The sequence below is a fragment of the Mytilus californianus genome, unplaced genomic scaffold, assembly GCF_021869535.1.
Source record: "Mytilus californianus isolate M0D057914Y unplaced genomic scaffold, xbMytCali1.0.p SCAF_6, whole genome shotgun sequence".
In the NCBI taxonomy this organism is placed as follows: Eukaryota; Metazoa; Mollusca; class Bivalvia; order Mytilida; family Mytilidae; genus Mytilus; species Mytilus californianus.
In genome coordinates this window covers 99785478-99812769 of record NW_026262712.1, presented here as the reverse complement: position 1 = coordinate 99812769, position 27292 = coordinate 99785478, and the positions used below count along the sequence as shown (strand labels likewise).

The 27292-nt window shown below is 34.8% G+C and overlaps 2 protein-coding genes across 2 annotated transcripts; both read right to left on the bottom strand.

The window, feature by feature from the left end:
• Window positions 1–6271: 6271 nt before the first annotated feature.
• On the bottom strand, window positions 6272–13093 carry LOC127704236 (RNA-binding protein RO60-like). Its single transcript, XM_052208191.1, has 2 exons — window positions 12792–13093; window positions 6272–8047 (listed from the first exon to the last, which is right to left on the bottom strand). Exons 1-2 carry the CDS (start codon window positions 13001–13003, stop codon window positions 6598–6600), a joined length of 1662 nt encoding a protein of 553 aa, XP_052064151.1. The 5' UTR covers window positions 13004–13093; the 3' UTR covers window positions 6272–6597.
• Window positions 13094–21456: 8363 nt separating this feature from the next.
• LOC127705120 (RNA-binding protein RO60-like) lies at window positions 21457–27195 on the bottom strand. The gene is made up of 2 exons (XM_052209377.1): window positions 26897–27195; window positions 21457–23132 (listed from the first exon to the last, which is right to left on the bottom strand). Exons 1-2 carry the CDS (start codon window positions 27022–27024, stop codon window positions 21695–21697), a joined length of 1566 nt encoding a protein of 521 aa, XP_052065337.1. The 5' UTR covers window positions 27025–27195; the 3' UTR covers window positions 21457–21694.
• Window positions 27196–27292: the final 97 nt, after the last annotated feature.

Below are 27292 nucleotides of genomic sequence, written 5' to 3'. Positions count from 1 at the left end.
TTTAAACTGAGTTTTACTGTGCGTATTGCTGTGTGTTTGTTTATTCTACATTGGGCAGAGGTATAGGGGAGGGTTGAGATCTCACAAAACATGTTTAACCCCGCCGCATTTTTGCGCCTGTCCCAAGTCAGGAGCCTCTGGCCTTTGTTAGTCTTGTATGTTTTTTAATTTTAGTTCATTTATATATTTTGGAGTTTAGTGTGACGTCCATTTTCATTTTTGTTTAGGGGCCAGCTGAAGCCCACCTCCGGGTGCGGAATAGTTTAGTGTGACGTCCATTTACATTTTTGTTTAGGGGCCAGCTGAAGCCCGCCTCCGGGTGCGGAATTATCTCGCTGTGTTGAAGACCCTTCGCGGGATTTTCACGCTGTGTTGAAGACCCATTGGTGTCCTTCGGCTGTTTTCTACTCTTTGGTCGGGTTGTTGTCTCTTTGACACATTCCCCATTTCCATTCTCAATTTTATGCACATATTTGTTTGCATATTGAACACTAATTGTAATGTTTGTGTTAGTGATCATGTTTACTGTGCCACTACTTTGTGAAAAGAAATGAATTTGCTGACAAAAATACACAAGTTAATTAGTTGTTTTTAATTTGAATGGTATAATATAACAGTTACAAATTCATTCAAATAGTACGACAAACAGTCTTTTTTTAATTCTTAAGAGGCATGATGAAAACCATAAATGTACAACATGTATATACTTAAATGAAAATTGCTACAATTCAAAATTCAGAAAAAATTACTCGGTCACCCCTTACTAAGTTTGTAATTCTGCAGAGGTCCAACCCTGAACAGTTGGGACAAAAATGGACACAATATTCAAGCTTGATACAGGTCTGAATTTGGATTGTATTAAATATTTGACATATTATAGGTTTCTGAATAAATGTAGTCAAAGAACTTGAAATTGGTTATATGAATTGAATTTATATTCAATTAAAGATTTCTTGCTGTTGTGCAATACACTGTGCTGTTGCGCAATACTTAGTAAATCTGTTGTCAGACTATAAACAATTAAAGTTCAATTAATTCTCAATGTCATATTAGAAATTTTTGAAAATGTAAAGGGAGCTTACATCAATAGATATAAACAATTCACCAAAGTTTCATGAGAATTGTTGACAGCATTTTTGAGTTATTGTCCGAAAAACTGGAAAATCACCCCTTTTTTAATGTTTTTTAATGAATAAAACCCCATAACTCAGAAATGTAAAATGTAAAATTTATAAGATTCTAAACAGAGCTTACATCAATAGATATAAACGATTCACCAAAGTTTCATAAGAACTGCTGAAAGCATTTTTGATTTTTTGTCCGAAAACTGGAAAATCCCCCCTTTTTTATGAATAAAACCCTGTAACTCGGAAACGTAAAATCTAAAACATATAAAAATCGAAAGGGAGCTCATGTCAATAGATATAAACAATTCACCACAATTTCTTGCAAGTTGGTGAAAGCATTCTTGAGTTATTGTCCGAAAACTGGAAAATCCCCCTTTTTTTTAATGAATAAAACCCAATAACTCGGAAACGTAAAATCTAAAATTTATAAAAAACAAAAGAGAGCTCACGTCAATAGATATAGACAATTCACCAAAGTTTTATGCAAATCGGTTAAAGCGTTTTTGAGTTAATGTCTGACATGTTGACGACGGACAACGGTATACCTAAATACGGCCCGTAAACGGGCGTATAAAAACTAGTATAATCTGAAATTTAATGGGATTCTCTTTACTAGTATTTATCACTTTACTAGATGAAAGGCATACCAAGTAATGCTAATTTTATCTTTTCTAATGTACTTTCATTTCTGTGACCAGTATATAATTATAATAAAATGCTCCGCTGGGGCGCAGCTTGATACGACCGCAGAGGTCAAACCCTGAACAGTTGGGGCAAGTATGGACACAACATTCAAGCTTGATACAGCACTGAATTTGGATTGTAATTAAATATTTGACACAGCATAGGTTTCTGACACAGAATGAAAGTGGTCTAAGAACTTATAATTTTTTAATTTACCTATTCATATATGTGATGGACTGTGAAACTCAGATCAGGAGATTGGGAAATTTTGGTCAGGAGATTAGGACTCAGATCAGGAGGTTTTTAATCGACATAAATTTTGTCCTAAATGTAACCGTGTGCTGTAAAAATGGTCTTTTAAAGTGTGTTTTCTTCAACTTTCCATCCAATTTATTATGTTTATAGTACCCTTGTACTTATAAAGTTTCTCCATCTTTATATTTTACATGTTCAATCTAACATTTTTTTTTTTCAGTATGTTCTTTAAATTTTTTACTTCATATTCTATAAAACATTTATTGCAACCAGAACATTTGTTTAACTATCTGCAAATAGCTTTTGTTTGCATACTCAGAAAATCATTCTAACTGTAATACAAGGGTCATAGTTATTATATAAATTTCAATTTAAGCCTTGAAAGGAAGTATAGAATCCTCAAATAATTTTCAAATTATTATTTTTTTATTTGTCCTAAGACATTTAAAATCATTTATTTACCATCCTTTTATGATTATTTGTTCAATTTATATTTTATTTATATTCTTTTAAAAATTTTCATTATTAAAAGGAAAGTAACTTAAAACAGGATAAATCAAGGGAAGTAACCCAATAAATACACAGTTTTTGTTACACAACGACAGTTAGCCTGAGGTAAAAAATCGTTGATTACCAGTATGTTTGACACCCAAGCTGACAAGTGAAGCCATATAATTATGCATGTTAATTGATTTACAGGTAAAATATAACTTCAGGTAATGTGAGTTACACCAGATGCCTGAGATGATATGTTGGGCAGAAATTTTTCATTCATGAAAAATTTCATACACGGGATTATAATTTTCCTCTTCAACCGGAGGTCGGGAGGAGATTCCTGAAAACAGGATTATTGTACTCCTGTCGGGAGGTTCACATGTATGCTATTCAAACCATATCATTATTATTTGCTTTTATATATAAATCAGAAATAACCAATTTAAAATGGAAAATTCTAAAGAAAAAAAAGGAAAAAAAAATCCCCCCCCCCCAAATTTTTTGAACCCCCTTATGATTCATCGCCCCCACACTCAATCCCAGCTTTCCCTTTGTGGTATGGTACCTTGCAGTACAATTTTAGAGAGATCCATTCACTTGAACACAAGTTATTGTCTGGAAACTAGAAAAATGCTTGTTTTTTTGTCCCTTTTTGGCCCCTAATTCCTAAACGTTTAGGGCAATAACCCCCAAACTCCAACCCAGCTTTCCCTTTGTGATATGGAACCTTGCAGTACAATTTCATAAAGATCCATACACTAACACACAAGTTATTGTCCTGAAACTAGAAAAATGCTTGTTTTTTGCCCCTTTTTGGCCCCTAATTCCCCAAATTTGGAGGAAATTACCCCCAAAAATCAATCCCAGTATTCCCTTTGTGATATGGAATCTTGTGATACAATGTCAGAGAGATCCATACACTAACACACAAGTTATTGTCATGAAACTAGAAAAATGCTTGTTTTTTGCCCCTTTTTGGCCCCTAATTCCTAAAATTTGGAGGCAATTACCCCCAAAATCAATCCCAGCATTCCCTTTGTGATATGGAACCTTGTGGTACAATGTCAGAGAGATCCATATACTTACACACAAGTTATGTCTGGAAGTTACAAAAATGCTTATTTTTGGCCCCTTTTTGGCCCCTAATTCCTTAACTGTTAGTACCATAACCCCCAAAATCAATCCCCACCTTCCTTTTGTGGTATTGAACCTTATGGTAAAATTTCATTGAGATCCATTCACTTAAACTAAAGTTAGAGTGCGAAAACTAATGTGTATTCGGACGACGACGCCGGACGACGACGCCGGACGACGACGACGACGACGACGACGACGACGACGACGACGCCAACGTCATACCAATATACGACCACAAAAATTTTTTTGCGGTCGTATAAAAATAAAAAAGTGTGATATGATTGCCAATGAGACAACTCTCCACCAGAGACCAAATGACCCATAAAAGTCCTTCAATAAAATGCTCCGCTGGGGCGCAGCTTGATACGACCGCAGAGGTCAAACCCTGAACAGTTGGGGCAAGTATGGACACAACATTCAAGCTTGATACAGCACTGAATTTGGATTGTAATTAAATATTTGACACAGCATAGGTTTCTGACACAGAATGAAAGTGGTCTAAGAACTTATAATTTTTTAATTTACCTATTCATATATGTGATGGACTGTGAAACTCAGATCAGGAGATTGGGAAATTTTGGTCAGGAGATTAGGACTCAGATCAGGAGGTTTTTAATCGACATAAATTTTGTCGTAAATGTAACCGTGTGCTGTAAAAATGGTCTTTTAAAGTGTGTTTTCTTCAACTTTCCATCCAATTTATTATGTTTATAGTACCCTTGTACTTATAAAGTTTCTCCATCTTTATATTTTACATGTTCAATCTAACATTTTTTTTTTTCAGTATGTTCTTTAAATTTTTTACTTCATATTCTATAAAACATTTATTGCAACCAGAACATTTGTTTAACTATCTGCAAATAGCTTTTGTTTGCATACTCAGAAAATCATTCTAACTGTAAAACAAGGGTCATAGTTATTATATAAATTTCAATTTAAGCCTTGAAAGGAAGTATAGAATCCTCAAATAATTTTCAAATTATTATTTTTTTATTTGTCCTAAGACATTTAAAATCATTTATTTACCATCCTTTTATGATTATTTGTTCAATTTATATTTTATTTATATTCTTTTAAAAATTTTCATTATTAAAAGGAAAGTAACTTAAAACAGGATAAATCAAGGGAAGTAACCCAATAAATACACAGTTTTTGTTACACAACGGCAGTTAGCCTGAGGTAAAAAATCGTTGATTACCAGTATGTTTGACACCCAAGCTGACAAGTGAAGCCATATAATTATGCATGTTAATTGATTTACAGGTAAAATATAACTTCAGGTAATGTGAGTTACACCAGATGCCTGAGATGATATGTTGAGCAGAAATTTTTCATTCATGAAAAATTTCATACACGGGATTATAATTTTCCTCTTCAACCGGAGGTCGGGAGGAGACTCCTGAAAACAGGATTATTGTACTCCTGTCGGGAGGTTCACATGTATGCTATTCAAACCATATCATTATTATTTGCTTTTATATATAAATCAGAAATAACCAATTTAAAATGGAAAATTTTAAAGAAAAAAAAGGAAAAAAAAATCCCCCCCCCCCAATTTTTTGAACCCCCTTATGATTCATCGCCCCCACACTCAATCCCAGCTTTCCCTTTGTGGTATGGTACCTTGCAGTACAATTTTAGAGAGATCCATTCACTTGAACACAAGTTATTGTCTGGAAACTAGAAAAATGCTTGTTTTTTTGTCCCTTTTTGGCCCCTAATTCCTAAACGTTTAGGGCAATTACCCCCAAACTCCAACCCAGCTTTCCCTTTGTGATATGGAACCTTGCAGTACAATTTCATAAAGATCCATACACTAACACACCAGTTATTGTCCTGAAACTAGAAAAATGCTTGTTTTTTTTGCCCCTTTTTGGCCCCTAACTCCCCAAATTTGGAGGAAATTACCCCCAAAAATCAATCCCAGTATTCCCTTTGTGATATGGAATCTTGTGATACAATGTCAGAGAGATCCATACACTAACACACAAGTTATTGTCATGAAACTAGAAAAATGCTTGTTTTTTGCCCCTTTTTGGCCCCTAATTCCTAAAATTTGGAGGCAATTACCCCCAAAATCAATCCCAGCATTCCCTTTGTGATATGAAACCTTGTGGTACAATGTCAGAGAGATCCACATACTTACACACAAGTTATGTCTGGAAGTTACAAAAATGCTTATTTTTGGCCCCTTTTTGGCCCCTAATTCCTTAACTGTTAGTACCATAACCCCCACCTTCCTTTTGTGGTATTGAACCTTATGGTAAAATTTCATTGAGATCCATTCACTTAAACTAAAGTTAGAGTGCGAAAACTAATGTGTATTCGGACGACGACGCCGGACGACGACGACGACGACGACGACGACGACGACGACGACGCCAACGTCATACCAATATACGACCACAAAAATTTTTTGCGGTCGTATAAAAATGAGCGAAACCCATACCGCATAGTGAGCAAAAAAAAAAAGACCCAGAAATGACAAATACTAACACTAACAGCTCCTTTTTGCATGCTCATCGCTTCTTGAATATATCGCATGTTCTTAATACATGATACAGTCAAACGAATTAATAAAACATTCTCTTCTCAATAAAATAAATCAAAAACAATTCAAGTAACAAACAAACAAAGATATAAGTATGTATAAAAGTAACCGGACTTGCTATAGTATATTGCCACACTTACTCTATGGCCTATCGAGAAATGTATCTTTGAAAGTAAAATATGGATGTTATATGTACAAATAATTTCTTCTACAAATTAAAGCGTAAAATTTTCTTAAATGTCAGAATAAGATGATGTGTGTAGTATTTCGTGATAATGATTGCTTAACGAACGTCAAAAATTCTTGATGAAAGAATATATTTTTACATGTTTTTTTCATGGAAGTATCTTATAATTCCCCTTTAACAAAGGATGCCATGGCTTTCGGTGCATTTGTGTCGAATCCAACAACGTCCATCATAAACTTGTCGCTCGGATCAGCAATACTAAACCCATTAGTAGCCATTCCACAGACAATCAGACGCGAGTCTCGGATTCCGGAATATTTTCTGTATTCTTCAAGAGCTTTTGATGGATGCATATTTCCAAAGAATGTTTCGGAATCTGTGTATACGACAAACACATCATACTCTTGTTTTTGCTTACAGGCGTACTGCATTGGAAGCGAACAGTCTGTACGTTGGAATGGTAAACGCGAGCATTTATCAATGACAGACTTCATATTGTCTGTTGCTGAAACGTCTAGTTTGGTAAAATTTTCAGAAAACGCTAGGACATCGCAGGTCTTTTCTGTTTTTGCGGTCAGTAACATCATAGCAGCAGAGGCATCACGACAGGTAATTTGACTGGAACCATGAACAGGTGCCGTCATAGATCCACTGACATCAACAGCTAGTAGATACCTTTTGTTTGTTGGTTCAACAAATCGGAAGGCTTTATAGAAAGCGCCCTCTAAAGCGTTCACAATTTTATCGTTTACTGGCCATGACAACTTTCCTTTTTCTCCCCTCCCAGCTTGGTACTGATACCAAGCTGTCATTATTGTAAACGGATGTATTCTCGCGTTCTTCAATAATTCTTCACTGCCCAATTTTTCAATCACCAAATCTTCTCTAAATTTTCCCTCTTTTTCACCAGATTTAAACATCTGAAGACTGGACATTTTCCCTAGATTTCTAATCATTGCCGTCATCGGCATTTGTCGGAACAGAATGTCCCAAATTTCAACAGAGTCCAGCATTGTAGTTGGAACATGTTCTCTTGCTAGCTGATGGATGGCAATTAGCTCTCTCATTTTTTCAATTTCCTGACGGGGACATTTCTTTGCATGTTCAACACCTTCCAAGAAATCTAAAACTTCTTGATCTTTCGCATCATCGTCCATCGGTAATGGGTCAGCTTTTGCCTCGTTTAGACCTTTGACAATATACTTAATGACTTTATTAATTGCCTTTGTTTCAGGTTTGATGTGAGCCAATCGAAGTACATCTTTATGATTCCAAGAATGTCGACTTTGGTATTTTGTCACGTGATATGCTAGTTTCTGTGGATCCTGTTTGTAACTGTTGTACCATTTCCCTATGGCAACTCTATGAGCTCTACCCCATCCGCTCCCTGCACTTTCATTCTCGCAATATTTCACAAATTCAAATAGATGTGTAGGAATGCGACAAATGTCACTTAGTGCACGATATGCAGCATTTTTTGTCTTCAAATCGTTTGATCTTGCGCAAACTGATAAGGCGTAGATAGTGGTATTCTGCTTGCAAGCTCTACCATGGACGCTGACATCACGAATCAACTCTACAACCTTTTCACCCTGATCAGTCATTATCAGCCTGAAATATAAGTCACTAAACTCTGAAATAATTAAGTTAGACATGTTTCATAAACCAATTAATCAAAACTACCTTACTGGGACTAGTATAATAGTCCCAGATCAAAAGAAATAAAATGCTCCGCTGGGGCGCAGCTGGATACGACCGCAGAGGTCGAACCCTGAACAGTTGGGGCAAGTATGGACACAACATTCAAGCTTGATACAGCACTGAATTTGGATTGTAATTAAATATTTGTCACAGCATAGGTTTCTGAGACAGAATGAATGTGGTCTAAGAACTTAAAAAATTTTAATTTATCTATTCAAACCATATCATTATTATTTGCTTTTATATATAAATCAGAAATAACTAATTTAAAATGGAAAATTTTAAAGAAAAAAAAAGGGGAAAAAAAATCCCTCCCCCAAATTTTTTGAACCCCCTTATGATTCATCACCCCCAAACTCAATCCCAGCCTTCCCTTTGTGGTATGGTACCTTGCAGTACAATTTCAGAGAGATCCATACACTTGAACACAAGTTATTGTCTGGAAACTAGAAAAATGCTTGTTTTTTGCCCCAAATTCCTAAACGTTTAGGGCAATTACCCCCAAACTCAAACCCAGCTTTCCCTTTGTGATATGGAACCTTGTAGTACAATTTCATAAAGATCCATACACTTACACACAAGTTAATGTCCTGAAACTAGAAAAATGCTTGTTTTTTGCCCCTTTATGGCCCCTAATTCCTAAAATTTTGAGGCAATTACCCCCAAAATCAATCCCAGCCTTTCCTTTGTGGTATGGTACCTTGCAGTACAATTTCAGAGAGATCCATACACTTGAACACAAGTTATTGTCTGGAAACTAGAAAAATGCTTATTTTTGGCCCCTTATTCCTAAACGTTTTGGGCAATTACCCCCAAACCCAATTCCAGCTTTTCCTTTGTGATATGTAACCTTGTAGTACAATTTCAAAAAGATCCATACACTTACACAAAAGTTATTGTCATGAAACTAGAAAACTGCTTGTTTTTTGCCCCTTTTTGGCCCTTAATTCCTAAAATTTGGAGGCAATTACCCCCAAAATCAATCCCAGCATTCCCTTTGTGATATGGAACCTTGTGGTACAATGTCAGAGAAATCCATACACTTACACACAAGTTATTGTCATGAAACTAGAAAAATGCTTGTTTTTTTCCCCTTTTTTGCCCCTAATTCCTAAAATTTGGAGACAATTACCCCCAAAATCAATCCCAGCATTCCCTTTGTGATATGGAACCTTGTGGTACAATGTCAGAGAGATCCATACACTAACACACAAGTTATGTCTGGAAGTTACAAAAATGCTTATTTTTGGCCCCTTTTTGGCCCCTAATTCCTTAACAGTTGGTACCATAACCCCCAAAATCAATCCCCACCTTCCTTTTGTGGTATTGAACCTTATGGTAAAATTTCATAAAGATCCATTCACTAAAACTAAAGTTAGAGTGCGAAAACCAATGTGTTTTCGGACGACGACGACGACGACGACGCCAACGTCATACCAATATACGACCACAAAATTTTTTTGCGGTCGTATAAAAATACCATGGTCAATAAGAATAAAATGCTTAGGGCGCAATTTCATACGGACTGCAGAGGTGAACCTTGAACAGTTGGTGTAAGTATGGACACAACATTCAAGCTTCATACAGCTCTGATTTAGGATTGTGATTAAATATTTGTCACAACATCGGTTTCTGAAACAGAATGAATGAGGTCTAAGAACTTAAAAATTTGAAATTTGACATTTACCTCTTAAGGGCAAATGACCAAAATCTAAATAAAATACATGATAGATTCGTCATGATATCAAAGAACCCAAATTATTCAATTTTTGATGAATCAAACAAATTCTAATTTTGGACCCTGATTTGGAACAACTTGAAAACTAGGTCTTAAATCAAAAATCTTAAAGGGGAATAGCTATGATATATACGAAATTTCTAAATGTGAATCCTATTTGTTCAATCATTAATGAAAGTGATGTAATGAAACATTAATTCACCTTTAGCAGCCAAGTTGGTTCAATGTCAAAATAAGCTAAGGATCATCACTGATAATTTATTCACTAGCCTGAAGCAGAATTTGACGAAAATTATAGTTAGATTCTATTGGCCTTAAGAGATGATTTCCACATCCCCGAGAGATTTTTTTTTTAAATGGTATATTTTTTAAGTGCATTGAAGAATTTAATACTAGTATTTGCTAATGAATAAACTAGTAGGCCATTTTCCGCTGACACCAAGATCGGTAATGACCAATCGATGATGATGATGGGTGGTTGTTTAATGTCCAGTAGCAAATTAAATGTGTATTCAGGACAATAATATTTTGATGTGATATCAATATGAACCTTGCTTTGTATTAGACCGACATGCTGATCAGGATTTTGCACTTGCTAGTTGAACCTAGTTCACAAGGTAACAATCTGCAAGAGGATTATCTGTAACCAGTTTTAGCCGTGCTCCTAATACTGCGTGCTTGGCTGAAAAGCAGCAAATATAATAGTTCTTTATACCAATTTTCACATCTTTGGAATTACCAGGCCGGGAATTGAACCATCCTACCATGTGAAGACCGATACGTTTCTTCAATTGATTAATCAGTCAAATTGAGGTAATATATTCCTAATTTAACATAAGTATATTCTGCAAAAAAAAGACTTGTCAGTGACCTATAGTAATTAGTTGTTAATTTCTGTGACATTTGGTTTTGTGTGGAGAGTTGTCTCATCTGCAATCATATATAACAAGTACTACGTCTTTTTATACTGTCGTCAGGAGCTGGTTATATTCAAGTAAATCAAAATACATAGTTTGCAACTAATGATTTGTACATGTGCTTTAAAAGTCAGTATCTAATATCGTTTAACGACATCTTGGTGTAAATATATTATACTGTGACTCACAGGATCACAGGACGACATACAAAGTAAATATATATATATATATAATATATTTACACTAAGGTGTTGGTAAACGAAATAAGATACCCTGCATTTATCATGCTTTTCAATAACATATGGTCAAAGATATTTTGGCAGGGGGTCAGATATTCACATAGACATAGAAACACATGAAACCATGACACAGGTACCAAGGCCGTAACTACCATTGAGGCAAGTGAGGCAATTGCCTCACTAAAATCTCGACACTGAATTTTTTTTTGGTGTATTTGTTTATGGTATTTAAATACGAAATATAGTCATTTGTTTTTTCTGTCTCAACCTTAATTTCTTCTATAACTTGAGTCACATCGTTCCTTTTAAATTGCTCTTCCCGGATATAACTCAACATCTCACCGGGTTTCTCGATTACATTAACCTAGTAACGGTAATCATCATGGATCCGATCTCTGGTTAAAACAGGCTCTTGCAGAAAAAGGAAAAGCGATACTGAAGGTGAGGAAGGAATAGTTCTAGTGAACTAACTGATGTTGTTTGTGATTACAACAGGTGTTAAGAGTTCGAGTATTGAATATATTTTCAATGGAACTAATCCAAAAACAATAAATAGACTGACAAATCAAGTACTGGGGCACCCGCACGGTAGCAGTCCTGTCTGCATATTCATTTCCCCAACTTTATTCGTTCTCTTTACAGATAAACAAAATATAAATAATATGAAACCTGCATGGATTAGTTTTTATCCATGTTTCTTTTACCTTAAAATTTTTAAGAACATCCCGTAATCCAATTTTGACATTATTGAGGGACGGTAGGACCTTTTAAACGGTATTTCGTGTTTTCTAATTCGGGACTACGGAATTTCGTTTCTTTTAATATGGGATTTCGGGATCGGACCCCTCCTACCCCTCTCATTATTCGATTCTCGATCTAAAATATCAGTGACGAGTGTTTGCTGTATTACAGTAAACGTTCGTTTTCTGCCCTGAGACGACTGAAAACTTGGGAAAGAGCATGCATGAGTGGCGAGAGACTGTGGGGTCTTGCCATGCTCCATGTTCATCGCGATAAGGAGGTCAGCAAACCAAATATTCTGAAACGATTTGACGAAACCGGCCATAGAAAAATTGGCAAACTCCAATTTGAATAACAATTGCTACTGAGTCGATGTTTGTTCTGTGTTCTGGCGGCAGACTCAAATTGATATTTGAATGTTTATCTGACATATAAATTTAGATAAAGTTGTTAAAAATTTGGTGTTAGTACATGTCTTAAAATATGAAAAATATATAAAAAGTGTCCAAAAATAAAAACGATGTCAAGCTCTCTGTAAATGCCCAGAATGCAGGATTTTACACCATCTATCCCAGACCCCCTGCCAAAATTTTTCGCCTCGCTTCGCTCGGCTCAATTTTTTTCGCCTCGCTCCGCTCGGCTATCAGTACTGCCTCACTAAAATAATATGCCTAGTTACGGCCTTGCAGGTAATTGTATCTATCCATGGGAAGGTCGACTATACATATATATATATATATATATATAATATCCATACATAAAAATAGTACTGAGACTAAATTTGTTATAGTAGTTTCAGAAGAACCGTCTCAGAATATGAATAGTCGATCTTCCCATGCACAGAGTGATTATTAGAAACAAGTGCCTGTGAACCGCATGCCTGTGAACCATGACACAACTTTTCGAAGACAATCAATATTATAAAGTATTGACACAGGAAGTTATGTAATTTAAAATCACGAATACAATTTTTAATTCAAATGTATTGTAAACATATATTAAATCTTATATTAATTTACCTGTCTATACTTTGAACATTTTCTCGTTTGAGTTCTTTCTCGGAACTGTAATAGGTTCCTCCTTCTGTCCCTAATATCAGAAATCTCAATAGACGAGTAAAATCGTCAACTTGGTATGAGAAACCTCCAGCTTTATTCTTTGTTTGTCCAACAAGTGCCTCCATTTGCGATACTGGGTCTCCAGACGGTTGTGTTTGGTTTAAAAATGACATTCTTAAATCGTAGATATATAAACAATAGACAATATATCAATTTACACCAAAAAAATGGCTACCGCACCTTACACCGTAACCGTTCTGCGTGCTAGAATGTTCCTATAAATAGTAAAGGGGATTTCCATTGTACATTGTTTGCAGATTTTTATCATATTGCACAAAAACAAACATAACAAACCAATGATTATTACACTCTTTGATTTAGTGGTTAGGTTCGTTAAAAGAAAATCAAGTTACAAGCATATTTCGTGATTAAAATAGTTTTGTTTACTTTCGTTTTCAAAAAGTTCAGTGTGCGCGCAATCAGCGGTATTACAGTAAAAAATTCTGTTGGCGGGAAGTATGAATGATAAGTTTCGCTTTGGTGTTGGAGTATATAGTGATGGAAACAAAGCTCTGTAACTATAGTACTTTCAAAACCAATTTTGGTTTGCGATCCTCTGAGCGCTGGAGATATTTTACTCGATTGCGTGTTTCCTCACATAGACTTCGAATTGTTCAAGGTAGACTATAATTGTGTTTCTCTAATTTTTGTGCCATTTTCACATTTCTTGATCGGTGTGAGAAAAATATTTCTCCTCACTAGTGAAATATCTGTTCTCGGCAAATGATTGGTCGAAATTTAATTATGACGTCAAATTTTCTTGGTTTCTTCTGAATTTTCCTATTATGACGTCATGAAAAAAGGCGACCATGCCTGATGACGTCACATATAAAGAGCACAACTTTCTGAAAATCTTTCACGGAAAAGGAAGGATAAAAATCATTAGAGAAACAGATTCCACCACTACAACTCGTAACTCGTGTATTACGATATTTCTCCACTCTCAACAGTTAAATTTTAATTATTCAAAAAGCTCGGCAAGCCTCGCGCTTTAAATATTAAAATTTAACTGTCTCGAGTGGAGAAATATCGTAACACACTTGTTGCAGTGGTGAAATCTATATTTCTCGACAAAACAGAATACGTCTTAGGTGCACCTCAAATGAAATTGGTAATGAATAACATGTTTTGTTTTCATATACACCGTCTTTAACTAGAAGAAACTGCATGTACTCCATGATCAACTCACTGTGTCCTAACAGTTTAAAGCACTTGATTCCTAACCAATATCTAATCTGGCCGCTACTTGTGATTTGAATGCGTGTTTAAATGATGAAGGCAAACTAGATCTAGCTTATCTTCACCAGTCACGAGGATGGCGTGTTGGTTACATAGACTCACCTATGATAATAATAATGTACCTTCTTGTATTTATTTTATCATTGACAATCAGAATTAATCTCATATATATTATATTTAAGTATTTTTCTATTTTGTACTATGAAAACTTGGGCATGTAATTTAGCATCGTCCCTTGGTGCCTCTTGCAATCGGGTCATCTTACAATCTGTATCCAACCACTTCTGCATTAGGCACGAGGACAGTGGCGGATCCAGAAATTTTAATAAGCGGGGGCCCACTGACTGCCTAAGAGGGGACCCGCTCCAGTCATGCTTCAGTGATTCCCTATATAGTCAACCCAGGTTTGTGCATCTGCATGCTCATAATATCATAATGTGTGTAGTTCATGATGTTCAACCTGCTTTTTCTTTTCTTTGTGTGTATTCTACTAGACTATTGTTGTTTCTTTTTGTTATTGTGTCATATTGTACTATGCTCCTGTAAGCCCATTTAATGGAAATTAAACTTCTTCTTCTTGAACTCAAATTTATATTAGAACACAGTGACACATAGGACAATGGTGTTGATTATATATTACACGATTCCATTTAGGACCTTTTGTTTTCCACATAATTAATATTACCAATAATTTACAAGTTCCGGGTCAATCCCATACCAATACCAATAGTTTAGGGGTCAGACCATCAATTACTCCCTCCAATTTAGAACGTGAAAGTAGGCCTACTCGGACAAAAAATAGTGCATTTGATGTCATTGTTTACTTAAACTAACCAATAAATTTGCAGAAATGAAACTTTTGGTGAAAGAGAAATATATTAAGACCATTTTGAGCCAAAATTTACTTGTCTATGAGTTTGCATTCAACATTGAGGATTAATGCGCTCCATAGTATACTAATTTAAGATTTCCAGAAAACCAGGGTTATTTTCAGTGGTACCTCTATTTGGGAGACCTCTTCTTTCTTATTAAATTTTAAAGGTATGTTGAAAATTGGCATGTAGAAAGGTGATACCTGTACGATTCAGGATATACCTTGTTTCTATGAAGTTAAACTTAAGGTAAAATATTTAGAAAAGCTGTGAAAATTGCAAAACTTGGTTGAACAGATAGGGATTTTTAATTGTTGGTCTGACACCTTTATGTCACATGTAGTTTCCGGGTTCAAACAGAAAGATTTTAAAAGCAGAGAAAACTGTACACCTTATAATCAGCATGGCTTTACTAATTTAGATGACAATACGATTACTTAAAATCAGGGCTCAAAATAAGGCGTAGACACTTTAATTCAGTCACGGACCTGCGATGCCTTGGGTGTGTTGAAGTCTATAATAAATTTCAAAACTACAATTAAATACGAATAATTTCTCTCGTTTGGAGGTATACTGGTTAAAGAATGGATCGCTGCAATGGAATTAGAATACTGTCGTAGCACTGTTTAGGATTGATAGATATTTATGGTAAAATGGTGATATGGGTGGGAAGTGCGATTCGGGCATGTCCTCAAACACAGAAAAATCTTCAGTCAAAATACCTGGTGACAGGTCAATTGATATCATACAATCTCATGTGAAACTAGAGGTTCCAGGGGGTGTTTGATATATATTTCTATAAGGATGTTAATTCCAATTGTTCGATTCGATCAGAATATAAAAATGCCTCAAAATGAAAAAAAACTTGCGTATGTCCTTTGTAGAAAACCTCATGTTTTATAGATTTCCTAATTGGACTGAATAAATTTGCCTGTGTAGTTTCGGAGAAAATGAAGATATGGCTTTCCATAGAGATTTATAGGGAGCAAAATGCCACCTGCGCTATCATAGAAGGAAGATGCATAGCATCACAATCATCAATCAAAGTTTCAAAGTATATTCCTTGTATCCCGATCAGAACTAAATGAGAATACAATTTTTACAGATCATTCTTGCCTTTTATACAATATGCCATGTTATTTCTGTCCTAGAAGTTTTAAAAAGTAAAATAATATGATATTTGTCAGAATCTAAGAGGATATTATGTGCAACCTATGCCGCCATTTGTGCCAACCGATTTATCTTATAGCACTTAAAAAAACAATCACCTTCTTGCAGCAGTTTCAGATAAAATAATAAAGATGTCATCATGTTAACCATCCCATCAGCATTTAATGATATTTTTTCTTACAGAATCCCCCAGTCTTCAATCTTGAAAAGGATCAAAATACTTCGTCTTGTATACCATATAGTTTCCGGAAGAAAGATTTAACATTTCAGCAGATTAAAAACAAAGACTGCACCTGGCGGCCATGTATTAATCCGGTCTAAGGATAAAAATGATACAGTTAAGTCTGCCTCATATCTTGACTTACATCTATAAATTGATAATGAAGGCCGGTTGAAAATTAAATTTACGACAAAAGAGATGATTCCAGCTTCTCAATTGTGAACTTTCCATTTCTATGAAGCAAAAATCTAGTAGCGCCTACATACGGATTATTTATCTCACAGTTGATACGATATTCCAGGGCTTGCATTTTTTCATGATTTTCTCGATAGAGGGTTACTGCCCACAACGAAGCTATTACACCAAGTGTTCAAAATGCTGCTGTTGAAATCATCCCTTCGTAAATCTTACAGACGCCATCACGAATTGGTTAACCGCTATGGAATATCTGTTCACAGACGGATATGTTCCAATTGTCGTTACTACAATCCGTCCCCTTTATCCCGAATGAGATCTACCGAATTAAGACTTATCATTTGGTTTGTGCTAACATGCATGAGCAACACGATGGGTGCCACATGTGGAGCAGGTTCTGCATACACTTCCGGAGAACCTGAGATCACTCCCAGTTTTTGGAAGGGTTCGTCTTGCCCAGTCTTACGTTTTCTATGTTGTGTTTTGTGTACTATTTCTCTTTTTCCTTTTTAATCATGGCGTTGTTAGTTTATATTTGAAATATGAGTTTGAATGTCCCTTTGGTATCTTTCGCCTCTCTTTTGAAAATGTGACAAAATCAAAAATACTGGATAACGACATAAGACGAGGACGACGGGGGCCAAGTGATGAAAATGGCCCACTTTCAGACTAATTTCCTTTATTGGAGAATGGCTCCTAAAGATGTTCACTTTGTTCGGTGACATATAAGAAAGCATTGCCAATTAGGCCGTGTTTTTTTTTCAGAATAAAAATGAGAATTCAGAATCCCACAAATAATGAAATCAAAGAGCGGATAGTTCTGAGGAAAAATGACGCCATTGTCTCTGATATTGGTATATTTTTGATGCAAGTCTTGATTTTCACATAATTTACCTACTGAATCTTATGAGACTTTTCAGTTCATGGTAGGTAGGCTGACTGGCAATAGAATAGATATGAATTGTTTTCAATGTCTATGGCTTTTTTATTTGTGTGTCAAGATATATATATATGTGTGTGAAGTGAAGTGAAGTGAAGTGAAGATGACTACTGGTTGTTCTGTTGTACAAAGAAAAAGCTCAAGACTACCTGAATAATCTACAATATTCAAAGTAATATGTGAATTTGTTTTTTTGCAATTTCATTATTCTTAGTCAAGGATACATTAACAGACTATTCCCTTCTTTGTAGAATTATTTAACAAAATGATTATGAAGAGCCTGTAGTAAGCAAGCTCTTATACCCCACATAGTCCTTATTTAAGAGATAAGTTACAGGTGACCTAGTGACATCATCATACACATCATTATTTCTGTTACCTAAAGCACGATCCATTTCTGTAGATTTAGACAATAGTATTGTTATACTAGTTTGACAATAACAAACATAGTGACACCATTTATACAACTTATTGTTGATATATACAGAAACTGAAAACTTAAAATGACCACATAAATTATTGCAGAATTATTTGTTTTCAAATGATTTAATGTTTGTTAGTCATTTATTTCAAATAATTAACCCGCACTAAAATAAGGAGATGTAGTATGATTACCAATGAGATAACAGTCTGATTACTATCATGCAGAGTCTAAATAATGTGGCTATTGGCAGTTATAAGTCACTTTACAGACCTCAGCAATGAACAAAACCGGTTCAGTGTTTTCAGGCACCATAGGAAATAGAGGAGTTGTGGATTGGTGGCTTACAAGAAAATATAAGAAATATAATAATAATAATATAAATAAGAAAAAAAGACAGGACTAAGCCACTGGACTATATATAAAGTGCTCCATTACTAATCATTAGAAGCTGCTGATCTATACTTAGAAAAGAAAGATGTTGAGGACTTAGCTAGGGCGAGCAGAATTTTTAGACTTAGGAACAACAGAGTAGATGTGTGGACACCACATGTATAGGCAAATCTGCCCTATTTGCTGCCACCTATTAAAATTAATGCTTAGGTGGTAACAGCAATTAACACCTTGTGCATTTAATCTGTTGTTCTCTATGTACATATATGATATATGTTAAATGCAAAAAATGCAGCTGTTATGTAAATATGGTAATTTTACATCATTTTAGCCTCATTTTTTATAAGGACCTAGCTAGACCTATTTCTTAGGCAAGGTGTATTATAATTACTGAAAGCAAAACAATCCAGTGTTCTCCCCAGTATATTATTAGATTGCAATATTCGATTGATTCCCCTTAAGTTTCGTGTTTGCTACTTGATGTTTCATTTATTTATAACTACCATGTTGGTTATATTATAGTAAATAAACAAAGACCTGCATTTGTTATACATGTGCCATGTGCATTAACAGACATAAATACAAATAATTAAGTGACATTTTTATTATTAAACTTTAAAAATTAAAATGCATAGATAACTTAAATAATTTGATTTCATTACCACCAATCCCCAAATGTAGCACAGAAGGTATATATTTTTTTATCACTTTTAGTTGTTTGACTTATAAACTAGTTATCTATCCTTTACAACTTCATAATTTACTGAAACATATTTAAAGGTTTTCAATGACAAAATTGGAATTTTTTCATTAACTTTTATTCACATCTGTCAAATTACAATTTTGCAATTAAAATTGGTATATCCTTTAATATCAAAGGATGAAATTGTTATTTATTTATATTAAAAGATGAATATGACATTTTTTTTTTTTTTTTTTTTTTTATCAAAGTTGGATTATTAATAAAGAAATGTTTGACAATTGAAACATTACAACCACCTTTAAAAGTTGTGTTTTGTAATTTTATGAATATTTGAATTATTGCCACCAGAAATATTTTACAAGGTTTGACAATACTTGTTTTAGCACTTTTGTGCACCAATTTCCTGTTAACACAAATAAAATTGAGAATGGACTAATGAATGCTTCTCTGTAAATCCTTAAATTCCATTCCTAATCGAAAACATCCACTGTTATCATTGATTTTAGAATAATACTTAATAAATAGATATTGAAAAGTGGATGGCAAATCTCGATATTTTATATTTATTTACAAGAATTTTTCGTTTAGTCATCCTCTATTCGATTTTGAAAATAACGACACAAGAACAAGTACTCGTAAAATACGGGCTTGTTATGAACCCTTGGACAACGGGATTGTTTGTTTTCCAAAACAATACAGGTTCAACTGTTTAGTTGTAAAATAATCGTAGATGTGTCAAACAATGGACGAGACCACGATGTCGGAGAAAGGGTAAAACTTTCCTTGAATACTTTTGGTATGATTAATATTGAGCACTGTCTACTCCTTTCATAAAGTTTCTGCATCTTTTAATTCTGTTTAAAGTGAAAAAATCCAGAAAGTAATAGTCTTTTCGACAGAAAAACTTCTGCAAAAGCCGCCATTTTGTTCTTTGCCCCTCTGATATTTGACCTATATCTGCAGCTATAACATTGTTAACAAAATACATACGCACCGCGTGGATATAACCGTATTACTAATTTTTGATTCTTAAAAACTTCTTAAATCTTAATAAAGAGCATTATCTTTCGTATGGTTATCAAGATGATTCCGATTATTATCTTTTTAATGATTTTAAAGTTCAGCAGACAAGTAAGGTTGACATTTTATCAAGAACTATTTTGTCTAGCGATTGGTTATCATTGGTATGTAAAAAGTCCAAAACCATAAAAAAACGGATCTATGTATATTCTGATTTTTTACGGATTGTAGAGACATGCACATAAAAGCGAAAGCTCGTATAAATATGAAAAATATACTAAGGGGATAGCCCAAAATACCATTTAAAACAATGAACATATGGGCAGATTAAGAATGAACATTCTGTATAGTACATGAGTATGTAAAATACGGAACCGAGTTCGGAAAGCGGCTTGGAAGCTGGTCAATGGTATTGTAAATTTGACTGCGTCATTTTCCAAAAAAAAAAAACCCAAACATTCCGTGAGTATTGCATGGCAATGCATAGTCCCCTACCGGTTAACAATTCACTTTAATGGAACGAAATTCTAACTTGATCTATAACTTGTCATGGTGTAAACTACATAAAATAACAAATAAACTTACTACTAAATTCTTCAAACAATTTACTAAAGAAAAAGAAAAGAATCCAAAATGTAATTTTTCTTAATACAATGTATTTTACAAATCTTTAAAAAAAATGAGTTATTTCCCTTTGAACAGAAATCTAGTATTTAATAAGTATTTCATCAAAAATTTAATAACAGGGAAAGGGTTTTAACTGAACAAGGAGAAAAGCTAAAATCGTGAAAATCGAACTTGACCTGTAACTTGTCGTGATAAAACAATACACCAATTATCAAATCAATATCTTCAAGCATGAAGAAAAAAAGTCTGGAAAACTGATTTGCCGGACAGAGTGCAAACATAAAGTCCCCTTCGAATTCGTCGGTAGGGGACTTACAAGGATTCTCATGAAGTATTACTGCACTTAAAGCACCCACGCAGCAACTTTGCATGAAGGTAGCTTGTAAATTTATCCAACACACCCTGATTTTTTCGTTGCAGCACAATTTTCAGACTTTCGTTCCGATCAACCTAGCTACCTTGCAGAACTTTCTTATTGTAATTATTGCTTATTTGTTCTTGTCCTGAAATGCCTGAAATATTTGCCACTGAACGTTCAGCAAGCAACAATCAATCAATCAATTGCACTAAAGATATAATAATATCTGTCACCATTGTATTGTCCCCTGTCGCGAGTGATATAGTAGTAGTATCCGTTCGTCTGTCCGATGCATTTACTTACCACAAAGCCTCCGAGACCGTTTGATAGAGATCTCTTACAAAGCAGGATTGCTTACCATTATTTGTAGTTGACAATATACAACCGGTACTGATAAATAAGACAAGAGAAATAGAACACGTTTTATTGATGAAAAAATAATCATTGAAATATTTTACAACCTAATCAAGTGTTTTGCTTCAAAAAAAGGAGACCAGATTTTATTTTACATGGAAAATTGGGAGTAGTTGTTGTTGTTTAAAAAATGGGAAAACAAATTATATTTCTAGTAAAGAAAATTAGAAATATGCACCAGGACAAAAATAAGACAAAGTGAGATCGTAAAACAGTAACAGCTCCATGAGGATTATCTTCTAACAAAGTCTGAAATTATTGTTAAAATATTTGAATCAAGGCCAACAACATTTAACATGTAGGCATCGGTCTGGTCTGTAACAGTGTATTCATTGCTCGCCATTCCAACGTTCACGAGACGAGCACGTGGGATACCAAGTTCCTCCCTGTATTGTCGCATTGCAGCCGATGGGTTCTCATTGTTATTAAATGACAATGAAGCTGTAAAGAACACAATGGCGTCAAATTTCATTTTGTTTTCTCTCGCCCAATTCATTGGCTTACATGGATCACAATAATCACTAGTACCATTAATAGAAAACTTCTGAGAGGCAACCTCAAGATTGTCGGATTGATCTAAATTAACGGGAATCAATTGCTCTTTGACCAAAATAACTTCTGCATTATCCTCCATCTTTGACAATATAAAAGCCATTGCTACAGCTGTACTGCGTGCAGAAACCTCCTTCATTCCATTAGCAGTTTGCATCATTGTCTCGCTTCCATCCACGGCTATGAGAATTCGTTTTTTAATTGGTTCTACAGAGGCAAATGATTTGTAGAAAGCTGTTTCTAATCCATCGGCGATTCTTTGATTGACTGTCCATGTTAAACTCTTTTTTGGTCCCGAATGACCTCTTCTATACGAGTTCCACGCAGTAAGAAGTGTGAATGGATGAATTCGAGCAAAGCGAAGATTTTCAACGTTTTCTAATCTACCAATAACATGGGCCTCCTCCATTGATCCGTTGTCCAGGAGATGTAGTTTTGACAGCTTTCCTAGATGTCGTAACAATGCATTGAGGGGCATAGTGTAAGTGAGGCTCCGCCAAACTTCAGCAGATGTCAGAAATGTTGTTGGTAAATGCTGATGTGAGAGTTCATGATCTTTGATCAGCTGACATAAGAGTGACGTATCGTTCGGAGAGCAGGTTTTAGCCTTTTCTAATGCCAACACAAATAGATACGCGTTGCTTATCATTCCATCTGATGTGTCGATATCGTCGACATTTTCTTTGCCTTTAGCCAGATATCTAATTGCAAATGCACTATGTGGACCTTCTGGTTTAACGTGTCCAAGTCGTATGACATCTTGGTGACTAAATGTATGTCGACGCCTATATTTAGACCCAAGCCGCAGAAGCTTCATTGGATTTCTCTGAAAACTTGGTTGGTTGTACCAATGTGACACCGCTTTTCTCTGAGCTCTTCCCCATCCTGACGTTTCTCCACTTAACTCCTCTGCATACTTAATAAATTGGAAAAGGTGAGTTGGCAAGCGACAAACCTCTATAAGACTCCGATATGCTGCGATCTTCGTTAGTTTGTCATCACATCTAGCACATAGAGCTAAAGCATAAAGAATTGGTCCTTGCTTTGGGGCCCGACCTTCAATACTTATCTGTTTAATAAGATCAACAACCTCTCTTCCTTTACCTTCCTGAATCAACCTGAAACAGTAAATGAGTATTTTAAATGTTAGCGAAATATGTGACAGTCAGAAGGGAAACAATCTCATCCTATCCGTTCGCATTATTCTGTGTACGAGCCGAACAGTCTTCTGTTTTTTTTCTCCAAGTGGGAAAACTGGAGAGTCGAGAATGATAGATAAGTAACTCTTCAATAAATAAGATGAAAAGAGTAGCCTGTTTACTTAGTTAACATGAGAAAAATACATTAGAAGATTGTTACATCGATATTTCAAATAAATTATTATTTCTTGTAATATATATAAAAATCAGTAGAAGGTTATAAACATAAAGAATAGCTCGTGACACACAGCATTCTTCAGAGTGTTGATGATGGTGACACACAGCATTCTTCAAGAGTGTTGATGATGGTGACACACAGCATTCTTCAAGAGTGTTGATGATGGTGACACACAGCATTCTTCAAGAGTGTTGATGATGGTGACACACAGCATTCTTCAAGAGTGTTGATGATGGTGACACACAGCATTCTTCAAGAGTGTTGATGATGGTGACACACAGCATTCTTCAAGAGTGTTGATGATGGTGACACACAGCATTCTTCAAGAGTGTTGATGATGGTGACACACAGCATTCTTCAGAGTGTTGATGATGGTGACACACAGCAATCTTCAAGAGTGTTGATGATGGTGACACACAGCAATCTTCAAGAGTGTTGATGATAGTATGAAGAAAAATAAATATATATACGTTTTCCCTGAAATCTAACATTTTCAACACCTCTATCTAGATTTGTTTTACTACAGTCGACTCATTTTCACGGGAACTTTCAATATACAACAAGTTTACTGACAAATGTTGGATGTGAGAGAAAGGTCTTATTACTGCTCTAGTAAAAACTTGGCATAATCAATGATCCACGAAAGTGAAGTCAAGATCGGATGTACACCATATTACTATGATTCTATACAAAAACAAGTAACCACAAAAACTTTACACTGATCGATGAACCATGTAACCTGTCAAGGTCAGATGAACAGATATGTGCACCTTAACAATTGTTTTATATAAACCACAAACCACCTTTTGCAGCATCCCAGAAACTGATCATATCATCTTAACTTAACGTTGACAGATGAACCATAAAAATGAGACCAACATTAAACTTAGATTACCCCAACTTCCATCACCTAATACACCTATAATAGTTTTGAATAAAATGCTTCGCCGAGCGCAGCCTGATACGACCGCAGAGGTCGAACCCTGAACAGTTGGGGCAAGTTTGGACACAATATTCAAGCTTGATACTGTCTGAATTTGGATTGTGATCAAATTGTTGACATACAATAGGTTTCTGACACATAATAAATGTGGTTAAAGATCTTAAAAATTTAAAATAGGACATTTAATTTACCTAGTATGGTCTGATATCCAAAATCTAACAACATGGTAACATTCAGCATTTAAAAAAAATCCAAAAATGTTATTTTAGTTGAAATCAAACAAAGTTTAATTTTGGACCCTTCAAACCTTAATATGGACTAATTGGAAAACAAGGTAAAAAATCAAAAATCTAAATGCACAACAAGATTCAGCATATAATAGAGCCGCAAAAATTCAGTTTTTTATGAAATCAAACAATTTGAAAGTTTAATTTTGGACCCTTTTGACCTCAATGTAGACCAATTTAAAAATGGGTCCCAATATCCAAAATAGTAATACAAGGTTAGAACCCTCAAAAATTAAAGACTTTAAATTAATCCCATTGGAATTGGTTAAAAGATTTGTATTTATTTTCAATTGAAGATTTCTTGTTATTGCGCAATACTGTGCTGTTGCACAATGCTTAGTTGATCTGTTATATATAACAACTTACACACCCTGTTTGGTGTGTATCTCCTGCCATATCAGTATTTCTTGCTTTTATATATAAATCATATATTATCAATGGAAAATTTTTGGGAAAAAAAACCCCAAAAGTTATGAAAAAAAATATACCCCCAAAAAATGTGTCCCAAGAGAAAAATGTTTGAAAAAATATTTTTGAAAAGTTTTGAAGAAAAAAAGTATGAACCCCCTCCAAAAAGAATTGGCAAAAAATTTGAAATTTATAAAATTTTGAAGAAAAAAATATGAACCCGCCAAAAATTTTGAAAAAATGTCCCCTAAACTTTTTGAAATTTTGAAGATTATTTTTATTTCAGGAAATATGTACAATTTCAGAGAGTTCCATAAACTTTAAAACAAGTTATTGTCTGGAAACTAGAAAAATGCTTGTTTTTGGCTCCTTTTTTGCCCCTAATTTCTAAACGTTTGGGGCAATTACCCCCAAACTTAATCCCAGCCTTCCCTTTGTGGTATGGAACCTTGTAGTACAATTTCAGAAAGATCCATACACTCAAACACAAGTTATTTTCTAGAAACTAGAAAAATGCTTGTTTTTAGTCCCTAATTCCTGAACGTTTGGGGCAATTACCCCCAAACTCAATCCCAGCCTTCCCTTTGTGATATGGAACCTTGTGGTACAATTTCAGAGAGATCCACACACTTACACACAAGTTATTGTCCGGAAACTACAAAAATGCTTGTTTTTGGTGCCTAATTCCTAAACCAATGGTAACATAACCCCCAAAATCATTCCCAACCTTCCTTTTATGGTATTGAACCTTCTGGTAAAATTTCATAGAGATTCATTCTCTTAAACTAAAGTTATTGTCCGGAAACCAAATGTGTCTTCAGACGACGACGACGACGACGACGACGCCGACACCGACACCACCGCAGCCGCCGACGACGACGGCATGTTAGCATTATACGAACGCAAATCTTTTGCGGTCGTATAAAAATGTAAAAAAATCAAAATTTAGCTCTGAGTAGTATATGTTGATTTAGGAAAAGCTAATGTAAATGACTTTTTTTTTATAATTTTTTTTTTAGTGCGTAAGAAGCGCTGCTTTTCTGTTTTCATCTCCTTTGGGTAAGCCCAAACCTGATCATTTGAAACCACTGATAACAAGAATGTAAACAATTTGAGAGCTATATGACCAAGGGAGACGGAAAAAGAGTAGCCAACTGCATTTAATGGCAAATTCGCCCGTAGTAGTGTCACGAGATTCCGTGAAGATTTTACAACGGTTATATGGGTTTTAAAAACAAATCTAAATCCTATACTTTATATAAATGTTGACGCCGACGACGTCGGAATAAATGATTGCTATGTATCGCCTTCTCCGTTTTCGTCACACTGAGGAGGGACATAAAGTTCTGTAACTATTCTGACCGCTTGTTGATTGTCTATAGGCCCAAATCGTGATTTTGAAATATTTTGAATAAAACAAAATTGGGGGACTTTTGTTAAATTTTGGCAACAAAATATGAAATATATGCAAACATGCTGTCATTATATGCTTAATACCATTCCTTCGTCAGCAGAATTTGTTGTTGAATTGAAGACCGTATATACAGTCTGTATCTAAATATATTTGCTCAATATTAAACCAGGTGGTGCTTTGTGCTAAACGACATCTGCAGTAATTCAATCTTAGCGCATATTAATTCTAAATTTCTTATCCTCGAGTCATATTCATACATTATGAAGCTTGAAAATCTACATATGTCTATATACCAGCGGTTCACCACTACCCCTCTTTACATATAGTAGGTGTCCCCCTTCCTTGCCAGAGGCCTTGATAAAACATGTGTGCAAAAACAACATATTAATACACTCTCAAAATAAAGCAGCATTTATGAATGAGTGTAATAGAGATAAAAATAAACTAGTTTACCTGTTTATACTCGAGGTGTGTTTGTCGATTTGATTATTTCCATGTGTAGCGAAATAAGCACCGTCTTCTCTTCCAAAAAAAAGAAACCTAGTAACAAGTTCTGTGTCTGTAACTGTGAAAATAGCCATCAGTCTGCCTTCGTTGCTGATTTGTAAAAGATACTAACAGCATGGCTAATTGCAATCTAAAGATAGTTGTGGAAATTCTCGTTTCTATTTATATGTATTCAGTGCAGGACTAATAAAACCAAAATGAATTAGGGGAATTCCAATTTTTTGTTTCAATGTTTTCCTACGAAAACAATGTTTTATCCGTTACTTTTTGGGTATAATTTTTTACCATTAAAAATGTGGAATTTTGTTACATATATTAAGTTTAAGCACTCATGCACGAATT

Coding starts and splice junctions, on each gene's coding strand:
- LOC127704236 (XM_052208191.1), bottom strand. CDS start 13,003: ATGTCATTTTTAAACCAAACACAACCGTCTGGAGACCCAGTATCGCAA. Junction 8,048..12,791: donor AATGTTCAAAGTATAGACAG/GTAAATTAATAT, acceptor CTTATATTTCAG/GCTGATAATGACTGATCAGG.
- LOC127705120 (XM_052209377.1), bottom strand. CDS start 27,024: ATGGCTATTTTCACAGTTACAGACACAGAACTTGTTACTAGGTTTCTT. Junction 23,133..26,896: donor CACACCTCGAGTATAAACAG/GTAAACTAGTTT, acceptor TTACTGTTTCAG/GTTGATTCAGGAAGGTAAAG.